We start from the raw sequence: 19,904 nt of genomic DNA, 5'->3' as shown, positions 1-19,904 counted from the left end.
GATCAACATTTCTCTGTAGTGGCCACCTGTCTATAGTGGCCATATTTCTCCAGTCCCTTCAGTGGCCGCTATAGGCAGGTTTGACTGTAACCTGGAAGCAAGACCGTTCGAAGCCAAGCTCGTCGGCTCTACGGTTAACATGCACGCCCCCAATACAATTTTGCTACCCCACCCACCCAACCCCCTAAGATAGACCGAAACGGGGCCTGCATCATGGGGGCCGAGGCAAAATTTAATTGGGCATTGATGTCTCTTTTGCCGAGGAGCTGGCCTATGCGAATCTCCAAGCAGACGTGTCAGCTGGATGAAAAAAGAGAAGAATTTGGCCAAACAGGGACAAATAAGTTGCCATGGAATTTCAGTCAGTCTTTTGTAGTCTATCCTGCTATCCGCCGACCGGTCAGTTCACTCCTAGGCTCCTAGGCCAACTTCTACTACACTTTTATTCCTAACGTGACCAAAGGCCTATTACTATTCGGCCAGGCCGGAGTCTGGCAGAGACAAGGCCTGTGCAGGCTCTATTTTCCAGGTTAGTTAGTACACATCGTGACGTGTTGGTACATGTTGACTTGGTGTGGGTGCGTACATGTACGTAAAAGTCACATGTACCCCATGTCAATAAACTCATATCGACCTGACCAACCTGATCAGGTCAATGTATCAGTGCTCTCAAAAGTAGTTCTTATAGCGAACGCGTCAATAGTCAATTCTTTACAACCGACAAGTCCTTCAATGACATAAAGCTGTGTTTGATGATACACCACTATGTGCTTGTGGTAATGTCGGACATATGGTGCCATCCTTATTTCTTATAAAAATCTGCTGCGTAGGAACACACCTTTGTACTTTGTGATGAGGCCGGAAGTAAGGTAGTATACATTACACACCTGTCACGGTACAGACATCGCCAAGTAACTTAAAAGCGAAGGAAGTCAGGTAAGGCCGCTCTTTTAGTATTATTGACAATGAGTATCACAATAATAATTGCCTTTGCTAAGAATGGAGTTTTTAAACAAGTGGTACAGTGTTGAAAGCATCACTCGGTCCAAGTTTCAACGCTGCTTGTCCTGCGAAGATCTGAAACAATATCAAGCTAACGGGAAGTTGTACTGCAAGTTGTATGTGTTTACGTCGTACCAAAAGGTGTCAACTCTCGCCTCTAACGTTATTACCTGGTTTGGAATAAGAAATATGTACGTGGACCAAAAATAGTTAAGGGGTATACTCAAGTGAGATTTTACTGTAGCGCTAGCGGAGGAATGCGTGTATCTTTGACTATCTACTGATAGTAATGATATTCCGTGCTTTGTTCATTGTTTCAGCCAACTCAACGACTGACAGAAAAGTCGTCTGATACAATGAACCAAAACGCCACAGTGGTATTTTTTGTTACAGACGTGTGTTTGGTGATCCAACTATTAATTAACTATTAACAAACGGGTCAGACGAAACAATACATCGTAGCATGTTTATTAGGATTATCCATTAACCATTACTTCCCAACCTTTCACTGCTATCAGCATATTTTTTATCCGAAGACTGAGAATATTTTGAGGGACTTTTGTACAAGTAACCAAATACAACACGATAGAGGAGTACGGATTTATCAGTGCAACATCGTCCAACGTCCAGTTGATAGTCGGTAGTTGTGACATTGGATGGTAAATGGAATTTTTTCCTTTGCGTACCTCTAGAGAGGGTTGCTAACTTTACTTCTTTGTGCGGGGATTGGTAATTTTTCCTTTTCGTCCGCTTTTAATGTCGCCTGGATTCTTTTTCTTCTTTGTTTTCTTTCATGCTGGGATTCTTGAAAAGCTGTCATATTTTTTTAGTCTCTTATGCTTCTGTCTACGCTCCTTTGTTATCTTAGGGTCATCTTAGGGTCTTAATTTCAGAAGGAATGACCTATGATGAAATCATAGCAAAGATATTCAAGAATCATTTTTAATTCCCAACAAAGTATTGTGGTCATTTTTAAAGTCATGGGCTCAAATAAGGTATGTAACGCGACACGGCGTACGTATACCTTGATATAATGTGATATAAAACTCCATTAGAATCAGGTAGATTAAGTAGTTTGTGAATAAAGTCAATAATTTTCTATGCAGTTGGCACATCCGAGAATATTATCAGAGCACCATGGAGTCCGCAAACCAGCGCGGGGCCCGTCCCCAACAGAAGAAGTACGTTGTAGGCGGCGCCAGGGGCCTCGGAGGGGCCCAGATTTTGTTCGCCAGTTTGTTGCTGACCTTCGGAATCATCGGAATCGTCGTGCAAACAGACGTGTACTTTGCTGGGACGCCAGTCTGGACTGGACTAATGGTATGGTACATTTTATCCAAGACAATCATTGCCTACGGTTAACATGAAAAAGATAGTGTTTTAAAAGTGATGATTATCATCTTCCGAATCTCGATATAGTTCTCATGATCAATAAGCATGGTACCGAGTCTTGTACGGACCCTGTATGCTTCCATTCCCAGTGTTGTGAGTGAGGAGTGGACCAAAGCTACAAATGCAACATTGTTCAAGGAAAAATAACGAGCGGTTATCGTTTGATAATCATAGATAGTTATCATTATCATTTCAACATAGATGATAAAGCTTCGCGACGCATTGTGAACAACAAAGGCAGATGTTGTTTATAATCTCAATGGAAGATTGTGATATAAGTGAATGCTTCGTCTATGCGTAGTTCAAATTCACAAAGAGAGAGACATCGTATCACTGGTGAACAAGTGTAATTGCTGACGCCAAAGGGGCGGAGCCGTTTTTCACACAACCAAAATAGTGACTCGGTTGTTGGTCTCTACAGTACCTGGTGACAGGCATTCTGGGAGTCGTATCAAGCCACAGGAACACCAAATGCCTGGTGAGTCAGTATGTCGTTATTTAGGAGCAAGAAGGAATTGTCAACAGTCACCCTGATATCAAACATGTCTTGTATATTTCCTTGCCTCATCAATGTGTTTGTGGTATATTAATGTACTTGTTAAAACTTTGTAACAAAATATAACAATTCAGGGTATGAAATATATTGTTTCCCTACTTTTAATAGTTTGTGATCTGTAATAAAGTTAGTAATATTTCTACAATTTTTTTAAATCTTAAAACCTCATACTTTTTTAATTCTCAACATGTGTCCCTAACATTGTAGCGAACATAAATTGTGAAAAAGGTCGAATGTTAATCCTTTTTTCTTTGCCGTGCTTCCAGATCATCGGATTTCTTGTGATGTCCTGTTTGAGTTTGATTCTGACATTTTGTGGGATCGCATCGGCTTCCATCGCCATTGCAGGCGAGCACTGGAACACCTGGTCAGGTCCTGTAGGGTGTTATTATGACTGGAACAACAGCGAGAATGAGTGCACTAACTTGGATGTAAGTATATTTATACTACTATATCGCAACACTGTGTCAGTACACATGTATTGTTTTATAATGATGTAATATTTCGTAGTTCTCAATTCTCCTTCTTAGTTTGCTCATTTTGGCAACACCTCAGGGGCGGTGGCGTTAGATCATTGCTTTTCCGGAATCACGTAAACGTGAGCTCCCGTCTTTTCCATAATGAAAAATAACCAGAACTTGAACATCATAGTTCAGTAAGTGTTCAGTAAGTAACGTAGAAAAAGTTTCAAAAGTACCAACAACAATGATCCGTCATATTTAAATACAATTCAATCTTTACAAATGGATAAAAACGGAGATTTACCTCCGGATATTATGAGTGCCATCCATCATTCTTCTTCAACGTCACCTGGATGTCTAACCTTCATAGACTTATCAATGATTCGTCATGTTCTGTGACAGATCGCCCGTTTCACCATCGACGCTGCGAACTTGCTGTTTGCGCTGGTTGAGCTGGGTCTGTCCATCACCACCATAGCCGTCTGCTCGTACACGCTGTGCAAGGGGTGCTGTGGGGAGGGGGGCAGCTGCTGTGGGGAGGGGGGCAACTGCTGTAGGAATGGTAACACTGGAAACGCCTACCAGGTAAGCAGTTCTCCTTCTCGTTTTGCCCCATTTTTTGGCAACACCCCAGGGGTGGAGTGTAATCATCCTATTTTCTTTTCTAGAATCTACTAATATTTATTCAGTGGAAGAATTGAAATAACAGGTGACCATCACCTTTTCAAGATGTCAATCCGGAGACCATAATTGACGCCCTGTTAGAAACACTCAAGGTGTAGAATGATATAAGTATTCAGCTTGCCTGTCTCCATCTGTATCTATGTTTGAATGAATATTCTCTCTCTCTTTGTCTCTCTACATATATATTTCGGCAGTTGAAAGCTGGCTAGTGTGGGTTCCAGGCTTATTTCCTCTCCCCATATCTGTAATTGACAACCCGGTAACTGACATTTCACCAGAACATGTACCAGGTTGGACAGGGAGGACGACTGGTCCCGGTGCAGGGCTTTGCAAACATCAACTATGCTCCAGGGCACTCTGCGCATGCTCCGTCCTACGTCATCAGTAGCACCATACCTCCTCAACACGGAGATGCGCAGCAAGGTATGAGGTACATTGCGTACGGCGTACATTTAACTGAACATGTTGGTGTGATTATTAGTAGGGCTAGGTGCCTTTGTGAAATTGGAAGCAATGATGAAACAGGACAGACTACACGTAGAATAGAATATTCATTATATGTAGAATATTACAAAATATGACAAAACGTTTTATTCGTGTATGCAGATATAGATGTAGCTAGGTTTATTATCATCCCTTAAAATGATTGTTTTTACAAGTCTGTGCAAAGTTACGGTATTGTTTTGAATGAGCTTTCAAACCTAGCAAAACACCACGCTGTATAGTACACAACCAATACATGCATAGATAGCCACCTCAAGTACAAGGTTGATATTTTCAGTCTCCATCAATAGAAGCACCGTATTTTCTACAGGAATGGCTGCAGCTGCGAATTACCAGGATGTGACTCAGGCGCATGCGCAACAACAACATGAGCAACAGACGAACGAGCCTCCACAGCAGCAGGGTGACGCGCATGCGCAACCTGGTTACGTCAGCCCTCCACCGGGGTACAACCAGGCTTAGGTCATTCATCTCCAAGCAGATGTAGGGTGCACATGCACCTTATTTTAGCTCCGAAATCATAAATCCCGTTATGAATTCATCATCTGATGAAGAACAAGCCTGCGCTTACACCGGGGCCATATTTGTTTACTGTTCAACATACTTGTGACCGCATGGCTAGCATAAACACATGCATATGTTGGTATAAAAGACAGAAAGAAAGACAATTACAAGGAAGAACGATTAAATGTAAACAAGAATACAGATTTATGTACAATTTGTTATATACTGTATGTAATAATCGTCTGCTAATCGTCAAGTATTTGATATATATAATAAGTAACGTGATAAATGATGTATACGTGCAAGCCTATAAGAGAATGTGGAAGAATGGTTTCTAGTACAATGTGTGTGCAAACAAATGATGAATTTTCTACGTTTCCGTCACAAACAAATAAAAATTGCATTGCATTTTCTGACAATATACTGTGCTGGTTTACATACTATATTTTTTATTAAAAATATTTGATTCACTCTAATGCCCTACTAAGAATCTTTATGGCAATTCACCCTACACCTATCCACCCCCTTGGTTATTTAATCAGATCAGTAAAATTGACCTATTCTGTGTTACTGCTGCTACAGATTTATCTCCCCAATCGATGCGGTCTGTTGTAGTGAGAAATGCCCCAAACCTGCAAAGATACTAAACCCACATACAGGCATTAATTATATATGTGAAACCCTGATACAGTGGAATCCGCTTAATTGCACATCCAATTTGCCAGCGAATTCCGTGCAATTATCCGGCGTGTGCGATAATACAAAGTTTTGTTTTATTTTTTTTTAAATTAAAAACAACAACAATTATAGTACATTTGTCAACTACTAAGACTAGTGTTTGTACAGTTAAGTACTATTGTACATGGAGGGATAACATATATCGATAATGTGAAGTTACCCAGTTGGACCGCACTGCCACGGGATTTGGGGATTCCGTGCAATTGACCGAAGTGTGTGTTTATCCGACGTGCAATTAACTGGCTTCCACTGTATAACACATTTCTTTGTAGTTAGCACGTGTTTGCAAAATAATTTTTTCATGGCTAAAAAATGGGATGAATAACCAATCCTGGACAAGGGTTTTCCGGTAAGGTGATGAAAACAGGTTATTGAACTTTGCTCACTCCTCCGTTTCACCTTGGCGTGACCCCTTATCTCCACCCCTGTGACGTCATGAAGTGTTAGGTCCCCACCTGTTTATCTTTACCACCCGCATAGACGCTGTGAGCTAGCCTGGAAGCCAGACTGTTTCCAGGGTCTACACAAACCAGGACGGTGAAAAGATTTTCTGAAGGCTCCTAACGCTGAGGAGTTGGCCTTGAAAAAAAGTCTGGCTTTCAGGTTAGTCGTTAGGCCATTTCATTTGATTATATGGATGACATCCCGCGCGCGCATCAATTTTCGGCCGTTTCCAGACACAAAATTCAACCATACTGTAAATCGAACGAAGCAACTACAAAATGAGCAAAGATATGCCGTAGAATGCAAACAAAAATAGAAAACGTTTACTAATGTCATGGAATGGCAAGGCCAATTCCAAGGTCATAGAGGAAGATGTGAAAGAACAAAAATGAAGGATCTATTGTTCGGCATACCATACTCTGTATGTTCAGTCATTTGTTCAACCTTCCGGACCACTTAGATTCCAGAATAAAGGCAACTTTTTTGCCCAAACTTTTTTTTAAATTCGCACCCTTGCATCAGTTATTGGGTTCATACTTATAATGAAAATAACATGGAATGTGGAAAATACTAATTCTAGTTCACCTTTATCCGTGGGGTATCCTAGATTCGTTGTTTTAAAAAATTGGGTATTTAGATATGTTAGGTCAACAACGCGAGTTTCAAATTTCATCATTTTCAAAATATTTCAATGTACCTTCCATCGACTTAACGGTCTAACGTACCTTCCATCGACTTAACGATCCCAAAATACCCTATTTTTATATACAACGGATATAGGTTTCCCTACGGATAAAGGTGAACTAACGTTACATCGTGACGTGTTGGTACATGTTGACTTGGTGTGGGTGTGTATGTAAAGTCACATGTACCCACAGGTTAATGAACTCATACCGACCTTTCCAACCTGATTAGGTCAATGTATCCGTGCTCATAAAAAGTAGTTCCTGTAGCGAACGATTGAATGGCCAATAGTTTATAACCTAATTCCTTTAATGGCATAAAGCTGTGTTTCATGATATAAGGTAAGGTGGGACATATGGTGGTATCTGTCTTCTCATATACATATACAAAGCATTTAATATCACATCTGCTGCGTAGGAACACACCTTTACACTATGTGATGAGGCCGGAAGTAAGGTATTGCATGTCACGTACCTGTTACAGACTTCGCAAAGTACCTTAAGGGATAGAAGCCAGGTAAGGCCGCTCTTTTAAATTGTCAGTGATCATGACTTTCACAAATATGACTTTCCATGCTAAGATTTAAGTCTGCTAACAATTGATAGAGCGTTGTAGGCATCACTGAGGCAAATTTTAATCACTCTTAAACCTGCGAAGATTTGAAACAATGTCAAGCTTATGTCAATTTCAAGTTGTGTTATATCGTACCAAAAAGGTGCTGCTATTGTTATCACGTTTCAACGTTAAAGTCCCAGTGCAGGAGGCTATGCCACAGTTGATTCAGGCATGTTACCGGGGCTTTAATGAAAGCTGTGGTGCTACGCGGCTTGGAAATTGAATGAGAAATGTGTGCGAAGACCAAAATATTTTTAGGTGAATTCTCAAGCAAAATTTTATATCAGCGGAATATTCTAAGAGTTGGAGTTCACTGAATATGTAAAATATACACTGTGCTTCGTTCAAATGATTGTGTCGACCAAGTAATAATTCAAGGTCTGAGAGAAAAAATACCATGAACCAGTACGCTACAAAGGTTTCTTTGCACCAGACGGATGTTTGCTGATCTAACTATTCATTAACTATGAACCAATTCGTCAAAAATACATGTACATCGTTGCATTTGGTTAAAATGACCTTTACCTGGCAGCATACGTTACCGTCAAATATTGGGCATTGATGTGCAATTTACCAAAACAAAATACGATATAAACAAAACAGATTGTGTGTGCGTGTGTGTGCTTGTGTGCAATAGTACAACGATGCACAACGTCAGTAGTTATTACATCAGCTGGCCGTTGGCAATAGTTCTCCATACCGCTAGAGGGGGTTGATTAGCTTGTAAAAACGTGTAGCTTTATTATTCCCATAGACTAGCCCTCTTTGCTAATATCAGACTGTCATACTTGAGGAACTTGTGTTATTCGGGTAAAGGGATGATCAACTGATACAATTTGTGCAAATGACAACCAATGACAAACATCTATGCTACGTCACTCGAAAAGGCTAACATCAATTGGCGAAGGTATGAGGTCGTGGAACTCTCTAATTTTGGATTGAATAATTTAGAAATGTAGCAAAATATCCAATATTTTAATTTCGTAGCCGCTTACAAATTTTCACCTTAGAGTACTATATCGTGAATGGAAACTCCATAAGAAACGAGATACGAGTTTGGGAATAAAGTCATTAATTTTCTTCGCAGTTGGAACAGCCAAGAGTGTACCTAAACCACTATGGAGTCCCCAAACCAGCGCGGGGCCCGTCCCCAGCAGAAGAAGTACGTTGTAGGCGGCGCCAGGGGCCTTGGAGGGGCCCAGATCTTCTTCGCCGGTCTGTTGATAACCTTCGGAATCATCGGCATGGTCATACAGACGTTTTTGTTCCCCGTTGGGACGCCAGTATGGACTGGACTAGTGGTATGACACACTTTATTTTACCTAAAAATGTATGCTAATAAACGCTTTATAAACCTATGTCACCAAAGGAAAAATAAAACATTTGATTACATTCAAGAACAATGATACTAAGACAAACACGTGCGCGCTTGCTCCAAATTTACACCGTTTTCTTGTTATTGAACATTGCACCACTGAAACATGTATATGATTCTTCAGAGTCGATGACGTCAAAGTGAACGTAGTGACCAGTTAGGAAACTCGCGAAAAACGTACTTTTTAAAAGCCTTAAAAGCAAATGTAAATATCTTGCAGTTACATATTACATGTATAACGGATTGCATGTCAAAAGAAAGTGCAATTTTGCGAATTTTCATTTTGGTATCATACGGTCTTTAAACCTCATTGTTTATCAGGGCAACCACTTTTTCTTCAAACAAATATAGTACTCACCCCTAGTATTTTAAAAGTCGACTCTTTGTATGGTATCTATAGTATCCAGCCTTGCGAGCGATACGTGCCTGGATATGAGGCAATGTTGTGTAAGGACCATTCACCTAACTAATGACCATTTCAACATCAAATCAACGTGACAGACTTAACTTACAATGTTATGTAGAATGATATTGGGAAAATGTCACTGTGTAGCCACTATGTTTCAAAGACATAAGACATATTACTAGTAAACAGTGAGATAGTATATTGGCGACACCTTAGGGACGGAGCCGTTTCTAACTGCAGCCAATAAGTAACGTTGTCGACCTCTTTCTCTCTCTATATATATAGTACCTGGTGACGGGCATTTTGGGAGTTGTATCAAGCCACAGGAACACCAAATGTGTGGTGAGTTAGTACAGCGTTGCTTTTTGACTCATGAATAAATTGTCAACCCCAACTGCTATCTAGTGAAATAACATTCCCATTGTAGTCTCCCAGTAGTCCAAACTGAGGCTAGCAGCCACATTTCAGCAGCCTTGCCAGTTGTATGCAGCCGATTCCAGCAGTGCCGATTCAGTGTGCTATTCAACTCCTGACAGTGAAACCTGTCGGGTGATACCGACTATAGCGTCGCCAACCACCTATAGTCACAAGCCCAACAATTTTACATGGTTAAGATCCTTTGCTAAGTAGCCAACTGTCTTACCCAACCAGCAACCGATTTTTGCAGTCCCCCAGTGGGCATTCATACGACATTCAAATTTGATTGACAGTGGCACCAGCTCTAGAGCGGTCATTTTAAATTAACGGTTCCTGCAGGCATGCGTGTCGGCACCGTCATACAAGCGCAATACAATACAATACAGATGCCAAGGCTTGCTTTTCGAGCCTCCTTCCTCAGCAATATGTGTTGCGAAGATTGCAACGAACCCTAATTAATAAACATTGATAATACTCCTTTATAGCTCATCGGCCTTCTTGTGATGTCATGTTTGAGCGTGTTGATGACGTTCTGTGGGATCGCGACGGCCTCTGTTGCCATTGAAGGTGAACACTGGAGCACGTGGCCCGGGTCTGTAGGCTGTTACTATGACTGGGACACCCAGAAGAATATCTGTACCAACATTGACGTGAGTGCATCTATGCCTAGTATCGCAATACTGTAGCAGCACATGTATAGTGTGTCTAATAATGATGTTACATTTCTTACGTAGCTCATTTTTGGCAACGCCTAAGGGGTGATAACGTTAGGTCATTCCATTACTGAGTCAACTAAACAGGAATGCGCAACTTTTCCATAATGAAAACAAAAGTTCAGAAACCTCCGTGAAACATCTAGAGTTTTTATAAATTTCTTTCTTCATCTTGCTTCATTATTTCTGCAAATAAGAGTAATTGTGATTGATACTCAAAGTGATGATGATGTCATGGTTGTTTTGGTGTAATCACATTGTTTTCTTTATCCTAATTACGTATGTGTGTGGAAGTTCAATCCTTTTGCAGAATTCCATTTTTACATGTTATTACTATTTCATGATACATAATCAATAAAATCAAACTTCATGGCCGAGAAATTATCATACATATACGGAGAAAAATTAAAAGTCACCAAAAAGAATGATTCCTCACTTTTGTGACAGATCGCCCGTTTCACCATTGACGCGGCAAACCTGCTGTTTGCGCTGGTTGAGCTGGGTCTGTCCATCGCCACCATAGCCGTCTGCTCGTACACGCTGTGCAAGGGGTGCTGTGGGGAGGGGGGCAGCTGTTGTAGGAATGGTAACAATGGAAACGCCTACCAGGTAAGCAGTTATCTTCCTCTGAAGCAAAATTGAATTGAAGCACACTGTAATCGAGCCATTTTCAACTGTCCAAATTCTTTGTCAATGACCGAGCAATCCACGACCTCTGTACCGTCACGTGACTCGGTGATCTGTAGATCATAAGTTGCAGAAAGTTTATGGCGCCCCCGTCGTAAGTAAGGCCCTGATGTTCTTTCATTCTTCTTTAAACATTTGGTTCTGTGTCCAAGATTCTTACTTTGTCATTTGTAATAAAATGTAGAGGAAGCCTATGTGTATACGTTTCATGTTCTCCTTCTCTGCCCTGCTTTGGCAACACATTTATCTTCTTCTTTCTTATGTACTATTAACAACACTGATAATCCTGTAACTTGTATTTCATCAGACCATGCACGAGGTTGGACAGGGAGGACGGCTGGTGCCGCTGCAGAACTTTGCAAACATCAACTACGCTCCAGCGCACTCTGCGCATGCTCCGTCCTACGTCATCAGTAGCACCATACCTCCTCAACACGGAGAAGTGCAGCAAGGTATGTGATGCATATTAGATTCAACATAGCAACATAACAGACGTGCTGTTTTTGGTGTTGATGACAGTGCTAGCCCTTTATAAGCAATAAGCCACACTCTAGTTCGGCATGCGCAGTGGTGGCTAAAGCTAAGGGCACAACCCGCCGTACGTGTTTTTTTGTCCGTACGTTATTTTTTTTTGGGGGGGGGGGGCGTCCGCCACGTTTTTCTGAAAACGTGGGGAAGGAATGGCAAGAGCAGGGAGGGATTACGTCTCAACACACGCCACTCGCACGGTTGCGCAATGTGTAAGTATGTGGTCTGCACACCACGCCTGGCCCTGTGCGGTTATGTGCATCGTTCGTTGCGCAAGTGGTAAGTACGTTGTGCGTGCAATCTCAGTGCGATTGCCACGTTACCGTATGCAGGCCGTACTTACACGTGCTGCTTACGTACGGTTGGTTTCCTTACTCACTCGCATTGGCTGTACAAGGCACGCGCGTTGCCCGTTCTGGCTCGTACAGGGGGTGAATCCCTGAATGCCCAAACGCAAAGAAAATTCTGCGTGCACCGAAATCCGCTAGATTCCGAAGGATTTCGCACGGAGGCGGTACTTACCACTTACGGATCCCAAAAGATTGCCCACGTTTTTGCACGTAGACAGCACGTATTTGCACGTACGGCGGGTTGTGGCCTTAGCTTTAATGACCTATTGAAGATGAAGCAATGAAGTAAAATGGAATTAGGGAACAGAATAGATAACATGTAGAGGATGCTAAAATCAAATGAAATAAAAAAAGAATAGAGTAGACTAGACTACAATAGACTAGTATTAGCAAAACAGAATAGAATAGAATGGAATGGAATGGGATAGAATGGAGTGGAATGGAATAGAATAGAACAGAATAGAATAGAACAGAACAGAATAGAATAGAATAGAATAGAATAGAATAAAAAATGGATTCAATGGAATAAAATGGAATAGAATAGAATGCATTGCTAGAACAGACAATAGACGACGCGAGGAAATCATTATGATTTGTGTACAGCTAATACATGCATAGATATCCGCATAAACTAGCGAGGTTCTATTAGGGGGGGACATTAATACAAACTTTTTGAAATACGCATTTTAAAATATGGAGATGATCTATATAAACACAGAAATCACAAAATTTAGGCAATTGTAAAACTCTAACCCCCCTGTACATACCCCCTGAAGTTTGGATAGCCACCTCGCCATGTACTTGTGTGACGTTGCTAGGATCTGCAAGCACTCACTACATTACTTCAGTTCTTTTTGCACATTTTGTGTGATTAAATGATACATTACACTCCAAGATACTTTTCTATCAGGTTTTGGCTTAATAATCTTGGTTTCCATGGCAACAGGGCAGCAAGTCTTGGGGCGAATTTCCATTATTTGGTACCAAACAGGGAAGTCACGGCAGGGCAGTAATTCGACAAGTGCTGAGAATAATAAAGAGTACCCAGATCAACTACAAGTGTATTAAGCTTCACAACAATAGTGGTAAAAGTTTTAGAAACTGGATGCCAAGGAATTGGGCAACTTCAAAAAGAACCATTGTTTCAAGGTAACAAAAACACAGTTTTTTTTTTGCCAAGCTTAAAACCAGTGTTTTTATATGTGTTGTGAAGTATGGACAGAAAAGCAGCAGTTGACTTATTCCCAAGCTCTCCCCCTATACATATACATACTATATCTCTCATTGCAAGCAAGATGCCTGCGATACTGAATTTCAACAATGTTTTATTGGTACCTGTATTTACAACAGAATCAAAAGAACCGTAGTCAAATTTACACTCATTGTAGATGGTGTCAATGGAATGTAACATATTTTTTGCATTATTCAAGTACAATTTTAGGTTGATCGCAGATGGGTGTTGCAGATGGATTTTTTGTGGTTATCGATAGTGACAGTGCTGTGTTCTTGAGTTGGGCCAGCTTTACACTTACATATCAACTTTTGCTGCTGATGTTAAAAATCCATCTTTGGTTTCAGGATTTGTAAGTCTTTGTCTCTTTTCCAATCAACAGCAATGTTTGCAATCTCTTTCTCATTGAGTCCTTGCTTCTTAAGCTCCTCTTCATTTCTCTACCAAGCTATTAGACTCTCTGGTATCCTGCGTCCTTTATTTATCTAATATTCACTTATATTTTGAGAGTATGAGGCAGAAAGCACAAATTGCTTATATTAAGCCTTCTACTCAAGAAACATACGCATAAAACAAGAATAGTAAACCCCATACGTACATATGTACAGAATGGATAACAGAAAAGTAAATTTAGACAAGACAAAGTTGGTGCTGCATCAATTAGGAGAACCTGCCTGTGCAATGGATGTAAGTATTGACAAAATCAAAAATATTACAGGTTTGTAGATGTGAAAGAGATGTTGATCCTGATAACAGTAAAGAACATAAAGTAGTGTCGTTGAGGTGCTTTAGGTCTACTATTAACGTTATATTGGAGACAGCCGATAACAAACAACTTCTTTGGCTGGTATAGAGTGTGCAGTGTAGGAGATAATGTCCTTTTCTGCCTTCTCCACTGTACTGTCTAAACGATAGAGGTTCTCTTTTCTTTTTCAGTACCCTTGTACTTCAGATTGGTAATTGTGGTTGCCACTTAGACAAAGACACTTCAGACTTCTTCGTCTTTCCTTGTCTGTTAAAACCTCTCCTTAGAGATAAATCCGAAGGCTGTATCTTTTACCTGCAGCAACTGAATGCTCTAAATATCCACCTTCACATTTGAAAATGCATTTTGGTTGGCGCAACGTAATTCTAAATCCAAGTAACGCAGTGCGCAACCTGAATTTTTTCAGTTGGAACACCACTTTCCACCCACCTACATGCATAAGTATTTATTTCTTGATAGGATAAAACATAAGTTACATGTAACTACAGGGGTGCCTAATAGGGGTGGGTGACGGTACAGAAAATCCAGATCCGGTTCAGGTCCAGAGGATCAGGTCCAGGGCCGGACCTGAACCTGATTCAGTATGTGAAAACTTGTGATACATAAATGGTCCATTTCGCTAGAAAGAAATCTGCTTTGCGGGGTATTTGACTACCAATGGCCTTTTAAAATCTTTTAAGGCTAACTGCCTCTTTGCGATTGACTGTAAAAATTGGTAGAAATGACTACAGACTATACTAAACTATACTTCACTCTTGTTATTTTATTCGACGTAAAGGTAAGTCTGAAAACGTGTGAATGCCTGATCATATAATCTGTTCATTTTCCAATAGCTCCAACATCCTGTCCACCGAATTTTTTCAGGTCAGGTTTTTCCGGACCGGTCCAATACGAAAAACCTGTTTTACACCGGCACACCGTCCCGGTACCTACCCTTAGTTACCGTACATGATTTCAAAATTTGTACAGCAATCACAAAGAAGAGAATGATATGTGACCAAATGTTTGCCCATTCTATGATAGTGTAGCCCGTTTCATCCAATTTTGAGCTAGCCGACCAGTCCATTTTTGCCATGGGGGTAACTTTGGAATAGTCCATATTTACCTAGGAAATACATTTGGAGGTTCAGATATCCACAATGATCTCTCTTGAAGTCAAATATTGTGCCAAGGATGCCAAAGTACAATTTCTAAGGCATTAAGCGCGTTATACTAGCTCAGTACATTGTCAACTTAAAAACTTCAGGGGGTATGTACAGGGGGGTTAGCAATTAAAGATTTACAAAATTTTTACATTTTCATATTCAGATGGACCGTCTCCATATTTCTAGGTGCGTATTTCATCAAAAACTGCATTTTTGCAAAATAGTGTCCCCCCCTAGTTCTATACATGTACTAAGTATCTCGATATTTCCAGGCTAAGTATCTAGAGGCACTGTGTTTTCTATAGGAATGGCTGCTGCAGGTCCTGGGGACCAGGCTATGACTCTGGCGCATGCGCAACAACAACAACATCAGCAACAGAAGAGCGAGCCTCCACAGCAGCAGGGCGCCTCCCCAGACGCGCATGCGCAACCTGGTTACGTCAGCCCTCCACCGGGGTACAACCAGGCTTAGATCATTCACCTCCAAGCAGATGTAGGGTGCACCTTGTCCTATCTTGGAGATAATGATAAACCATGCGATAACTGTACGAGCAGTTGTAAGTATTTTCGGTAGAGCATTTTAATATACGATGTGGACAATGGAAGTACAGTCAAACCTGCCCGAGCGACCACCTCTTCTCAACGACCACCTGGCCAACGCGACCGCGACCAGCCCAAATTGGGACCCATAACGACCGTATCATTTTCAAAATTGAGGTTTTCATCGATTTTTGATGATAACTACCGCGATTTTGTGCCGAAATCGTTGTAAGAAAATCCGAATTTATAATTAGTTGTTATAGAATTTTTTTAAAAATCTATATCATAATAAAGTGAACGAATGCTGAAACGTATATAGCCTCATACTTTTTTAAGAAAAATCTGTGTAGCTCATACCTTTTTAAGGAAGATCTGTACGTGTGAGTGCTTTTGTCCAACTGTACTGTATACATTCACCCGTGGGTAAGTACGCTATCGGGACGTACTGGGCATCGAATTCGAAAGGTGCACCGTAGTTATTTCAGGTCAAGAACATAGCGACGCATAAAGGCTTTTTTGGTAGTTAACTGACAGCATCAAAGTTCCCTTACTGTCTAAAACGGTAGTGTACAAATACTTGAGCTTTAAAACACTGTATCGTATAAAAACTCGATAAAAGCTTGGGGTTAAATTTACAATTTACAGTGTGCGTGTTGTATTTGACATTAAAGACCTCGCTTCTTTGCGTGCGTGCAGTGTGCTTGCTTTTGCCATTAAACACAACGGAAACCATTTATACTTTGCATCAGGCATGTTTTGAGTCGATACTCTTCTCAGCGACCACCTGTCCAAATCGACCGCTTTTGTCCGGTCCCCCGGGTGGTCGACTTGGGCAGGTTTGACTGTATGTATATCAGCTAGCCTCAAGATGACTTCATGACGACTAACTTCAAAGGTTTGATAGAAAAATCTTTGCCATCTTGCTACGGATTCTTTGGATTTCTAAGGGAAATTAAAATGCTTTGCCTACGCCTTAAAGGAAAAGGCATACAAACCCCCGATTATATCGTTCTGATGGGGAAATGGTGTGACAGAAATTTAGGTATCGCAAAGTACTTGCAACTGTACAACCTACAACATGTACGGAAGGAAAACAATGCCTCTAGCTAGCTACTTGGGTTGTAAAGACTTTGTCCTTAGCCACTTTATTCCTAAAGCCGTTCCTTTGTCTAATTTTGGTTTTGAAGGGAATGTAACTGTGTTGTAATTGTGTTGTATCTGCTTCTTGTTATGTTAAGTGAAAACTGTGCTCATACTTCTTTTAACTGCATGGGTTTTTAAAAGTACTAAACATGTATCATGATGTGACAGTGAGATATAATTGTGTTCGTATGCATTCTGGAGAAGCTAACGTTTATTTTCAGTGCTAGGTGCGACTTTTTTTATACTAATAGAAATACTAGTACTCTCTGATGACCGACATGATATTAACGCTTCCTACCGAATCATTACCGAACCACAGCCTATTTCTTCTTGTATGTTTGCTTTAAAATAGAGCATTCCGTCGACTTCATAAGAAAGGGTCACCAACGTTATCGACTTTAAAATAGCATCAGCGACTCAGTAGATTTGAAAGCATTACAGTTACAGTACAGGAAAGAATCATCAGAACTACAGTGATATTTACAAATAACTGGAAGAATTGGGCAGGTAGTGGGTCATATCTTTTATTGGAATGTTGTTGACGAAAAAGTAAATTATAAAACTAGTTATCCTTCAGTCCATACAAAACTGAGAGACAGTGTCAGTTTTCATATCTCGCACTTGGTCAAAACCCCTGTTACACATTCAGGATCTTCCCACTACTTCACTCCCAACTACAGTCAAACCTGCCCAAGCGACCACCTCTTCTCAGCGACCACCTGACCATTACGACCGCTTTTTCTCGGTACTACTCAACAAGGTCGGCGCTGGTTGCGTTAACGCTGGGAGTAGAGTGGAATCCATATTTTAGCTCCTGTTTGCTCATTTGATACCATCCAAGCCGAATATAACATTCCTGTCTTCGAATTTCAAACTCCATAGTTAGCTGGCGCAGGAGGCTTTTAAAAACTAAAGCTACCTTTCCAACTAACTCTCAACCACAAATGACCTTGCCCACGACTGACTCCCAACCATGGTCTAGAGAAGGTCGCGAGGACGGCCTTGTGTGACATGTTCTTAACTTGTGACATAACAGCAATTTCTTGGTACATCTGATCTCCATTAAGATAAGGAAACCATTTTCGCCTTAAGAAAGGAGTGGGATACATCATCGTGAAGATCGGCGTTCGTGACGTCACGACGGGTAAAGATGGCGTCATCGGAGTTTATTTACTTACCGGCATCTGACCCACTAACATAAACAAGACGACAATGTGCCTCCCTGCCGGAAGAGATAAATTTTCTTGATGATGTTGTCCAGATAGGTTAGACCGCAGACGACCTATGACATCATTCTGAGGTTCGCAGGATGATGTAACGAAGAAATAAAATGGGTTTCTTCCTATCTGTTTTCTTTTTCTGTCTGTCCAACTTTTTCCATTTTTACCATTCTTTCTCATTTTAGTTGATCATTTAAACATTTCAAACTCTCCCTCCCCTTCTGCCGTCTCTCTCCCATTCTACCTTTTCCCTCACTATCCTCTCCCCTTTTCTCAATCTTTCTCCCTCCTTCTCCCCTTCCTTCTCTTTCCTTCTTCTTCCATTTCCTGTTCTCTCGTCTTCTATACATCTCCCTCCTCTACATCTTCCTCCCATTCCCACGCTCTCTCCCTTCCCTCTCTCCCTCCTTCTCCCCTTCTCTCTCCATCTCTCTATCGCCTCTACCCTCTCTCTCTTTTCCTCCCTTTCGCGCTCTCTCTCTCCACTTCTTCCCCTGTCTTTCTATCTATTTGTCCGTCTGTCTCGAACTCTCTCTTTGGGGTAATTTCCATTCTTATAACCTGGTGCCTTCCCCTTCATTCACCATGATTCCCTGGAAGTCCAATTGCAACATACAATGAATAGATTCGAAGAATCTTTCTTTACAAATTTGATTAGTAGAATCACGTGAGACTTGACCAGTGGCAAGAGCCAATCTGCAGACCCCTTCTCGGAAGAAAGGATGTTCGCAAGTTGAACTTTAAGAGCACAGAACATCTGGGAATGGACCAGAGTTTCTTCGGGGCATTTGGATCAAATTTTTTGCAGTCTCACTGTTACGTGAGACGTGCGAAAATGCATGTAGAAGTGCTGTAATCTCCAAACAGATGTAAGGATACGGCTTATTATCTCAGTGTTTGTTTTTGCACAAATTGTAGGACTTTCGTGTACAGCATCTGTTAAACTTTTCACTGACCCCTAATGTCACTGAGCCGGATACTTAAAAACCTGCTAGGAGAATAAGAACACTGATCTACAAAACGAACACGAGCTTCTGTAGATGGTAGCATAGCATAATCACTGTCACAAATTCAGGGATTCAAAACAATATATTCGTCGGATAAACGCACACTTCGCTCAATTGCACGGAATCCCAAAATCCCAAACCGGCTCCCATTCACTCCATTGTTAGTGACTTCGCTTATCTGCACGACGAAAAGTCACCAATGCCGGGTAAGTGCACAAAAATTTGTCAAACATCGTCGACAAATTCACTGAAAACTCGTGTTGAAATCGGCATACAATTTACAAATAAGCCGATAACTGCCTGTGTAAAGACACAATACCGACAACATACAACATACCCGTAGTCAATGACGTGTCACAGTACACAGTACGCTGTAACATACACAGTATACGGTCAAACTGCGTAACTTCTCATTGTTTTTTTTTATTCACCAACAAAGTACAAAACAGGACAGAGAGGTGATACACTCTAGCAGTACGCTAATATTGACATCACCTCTAAAAAAAAAGATAACAACTGACAAGAACAAATAAAATAACAATATCAAAACAAACAATCCACAGCTATTTACAATAGTCTGGGTTACTAGTTGGTTGCAAAGCGTTTAATATGTACAATATATATCTGGGTTAACTGTAAGATACTGCTGTTTGTATGATAATGATGTGGCAGGAAAGGTGAACCCCTAAAAGTAGATGGATGCGGGCTGATTCGGATAAACTGTTGAAGTCAAGAGTATTACCTAGCAGATTCTGTAGATTGACGAAAAGATGAGTTCTATGTTGCACACGC

The 19,904-nt window shown here is 40.9% G+C and overlaps 2 protein-coding genes across 3 annotated transcripts; both read left to right on the top strand.

Moving 5' to 3' along the window:
• Nucleotides 1–1,562: 1,562 nt before the first annotated feature.
• Nucleotides 1,563–5,524, top strand: LOC118406602. Its single transcript, XM_035806763.1, has 7 exons — nt 1,563–1,661; nt 2,109–2,322; nt 2,816–2,872; nt 3,217–3,381; nt 3,814–3,996; nt 4,374–4,518; nt 4,910–5,524. Exons 2-7 carry the CDS (start codon nt 2,140–2,142, stop codon nt 5,059–5,061), a joined length of 885 nt encoding a protein of 294 aa, XP_035662656.1. The 5' UTR covers nt 1,563–1,661; nt 2,109–2,139; the 3' UTR covers nt 5,062–5,524.
• Nucleotides 5,525–6,252: 728 nt separating this feature from the next.
• Nucleotides 6,253–15,904, top strand: LOC118406600. Of its 2 annotated transcripts, none has more exons than XM_035806759.1 (7): nt 6,253–6,444; nt 8,672–8,885; nt 9,651–9,707; nt 10,268–10,432; nt 10,943–11,104; nt 11,490–11,634; nt 15,508–15,904. In XM_035806759.1, exons 2-7 carry the CDS (start codon nt 8,703–8,705, stop codon nt 15,672–15,674), a joined length of 879 nt encoding a protein of 292 aa, XP_035662652.1. In that variant the 5' UTR covers nt 6,253–6,444; nt 8,672–8,702; the 3' UTR covers nt 15,675–15,904. The 2 variants fall into 2 exon arrangements, with proteins under 2 accessions (XP_035662652.1, XP_035662651.1); XM_035806758.1 differs by lacking the exon at nt 6,253–6,444 and adding an exon at nt 7,380–7,485.
• The last annotated feature ends 4,000 nt before the right edge of the window (nt 15,905–19,904 follow it).

Source organism: Branchiostoma floridae, chromosome 19 (genome assembly GCF_000003815.2).
Source record: "Branchiostoma floridae strain S238N-H82 chromosome 19, Bfl_VNyyK, whole genome shotgun sequence".
NCBI classification, from domain to species: Eukaryota; Metazoa; Chordata; class Leptocardii; order Amphioxiformes; family Branchiostomatidae; genus Branchiostoma; species Branchiostoma floridae.
The sequence above is the reverse complement of the archived record's forward strand: the minus strand, read 5'-3'. Positions and strand labels throughout refer to the sequence as shown.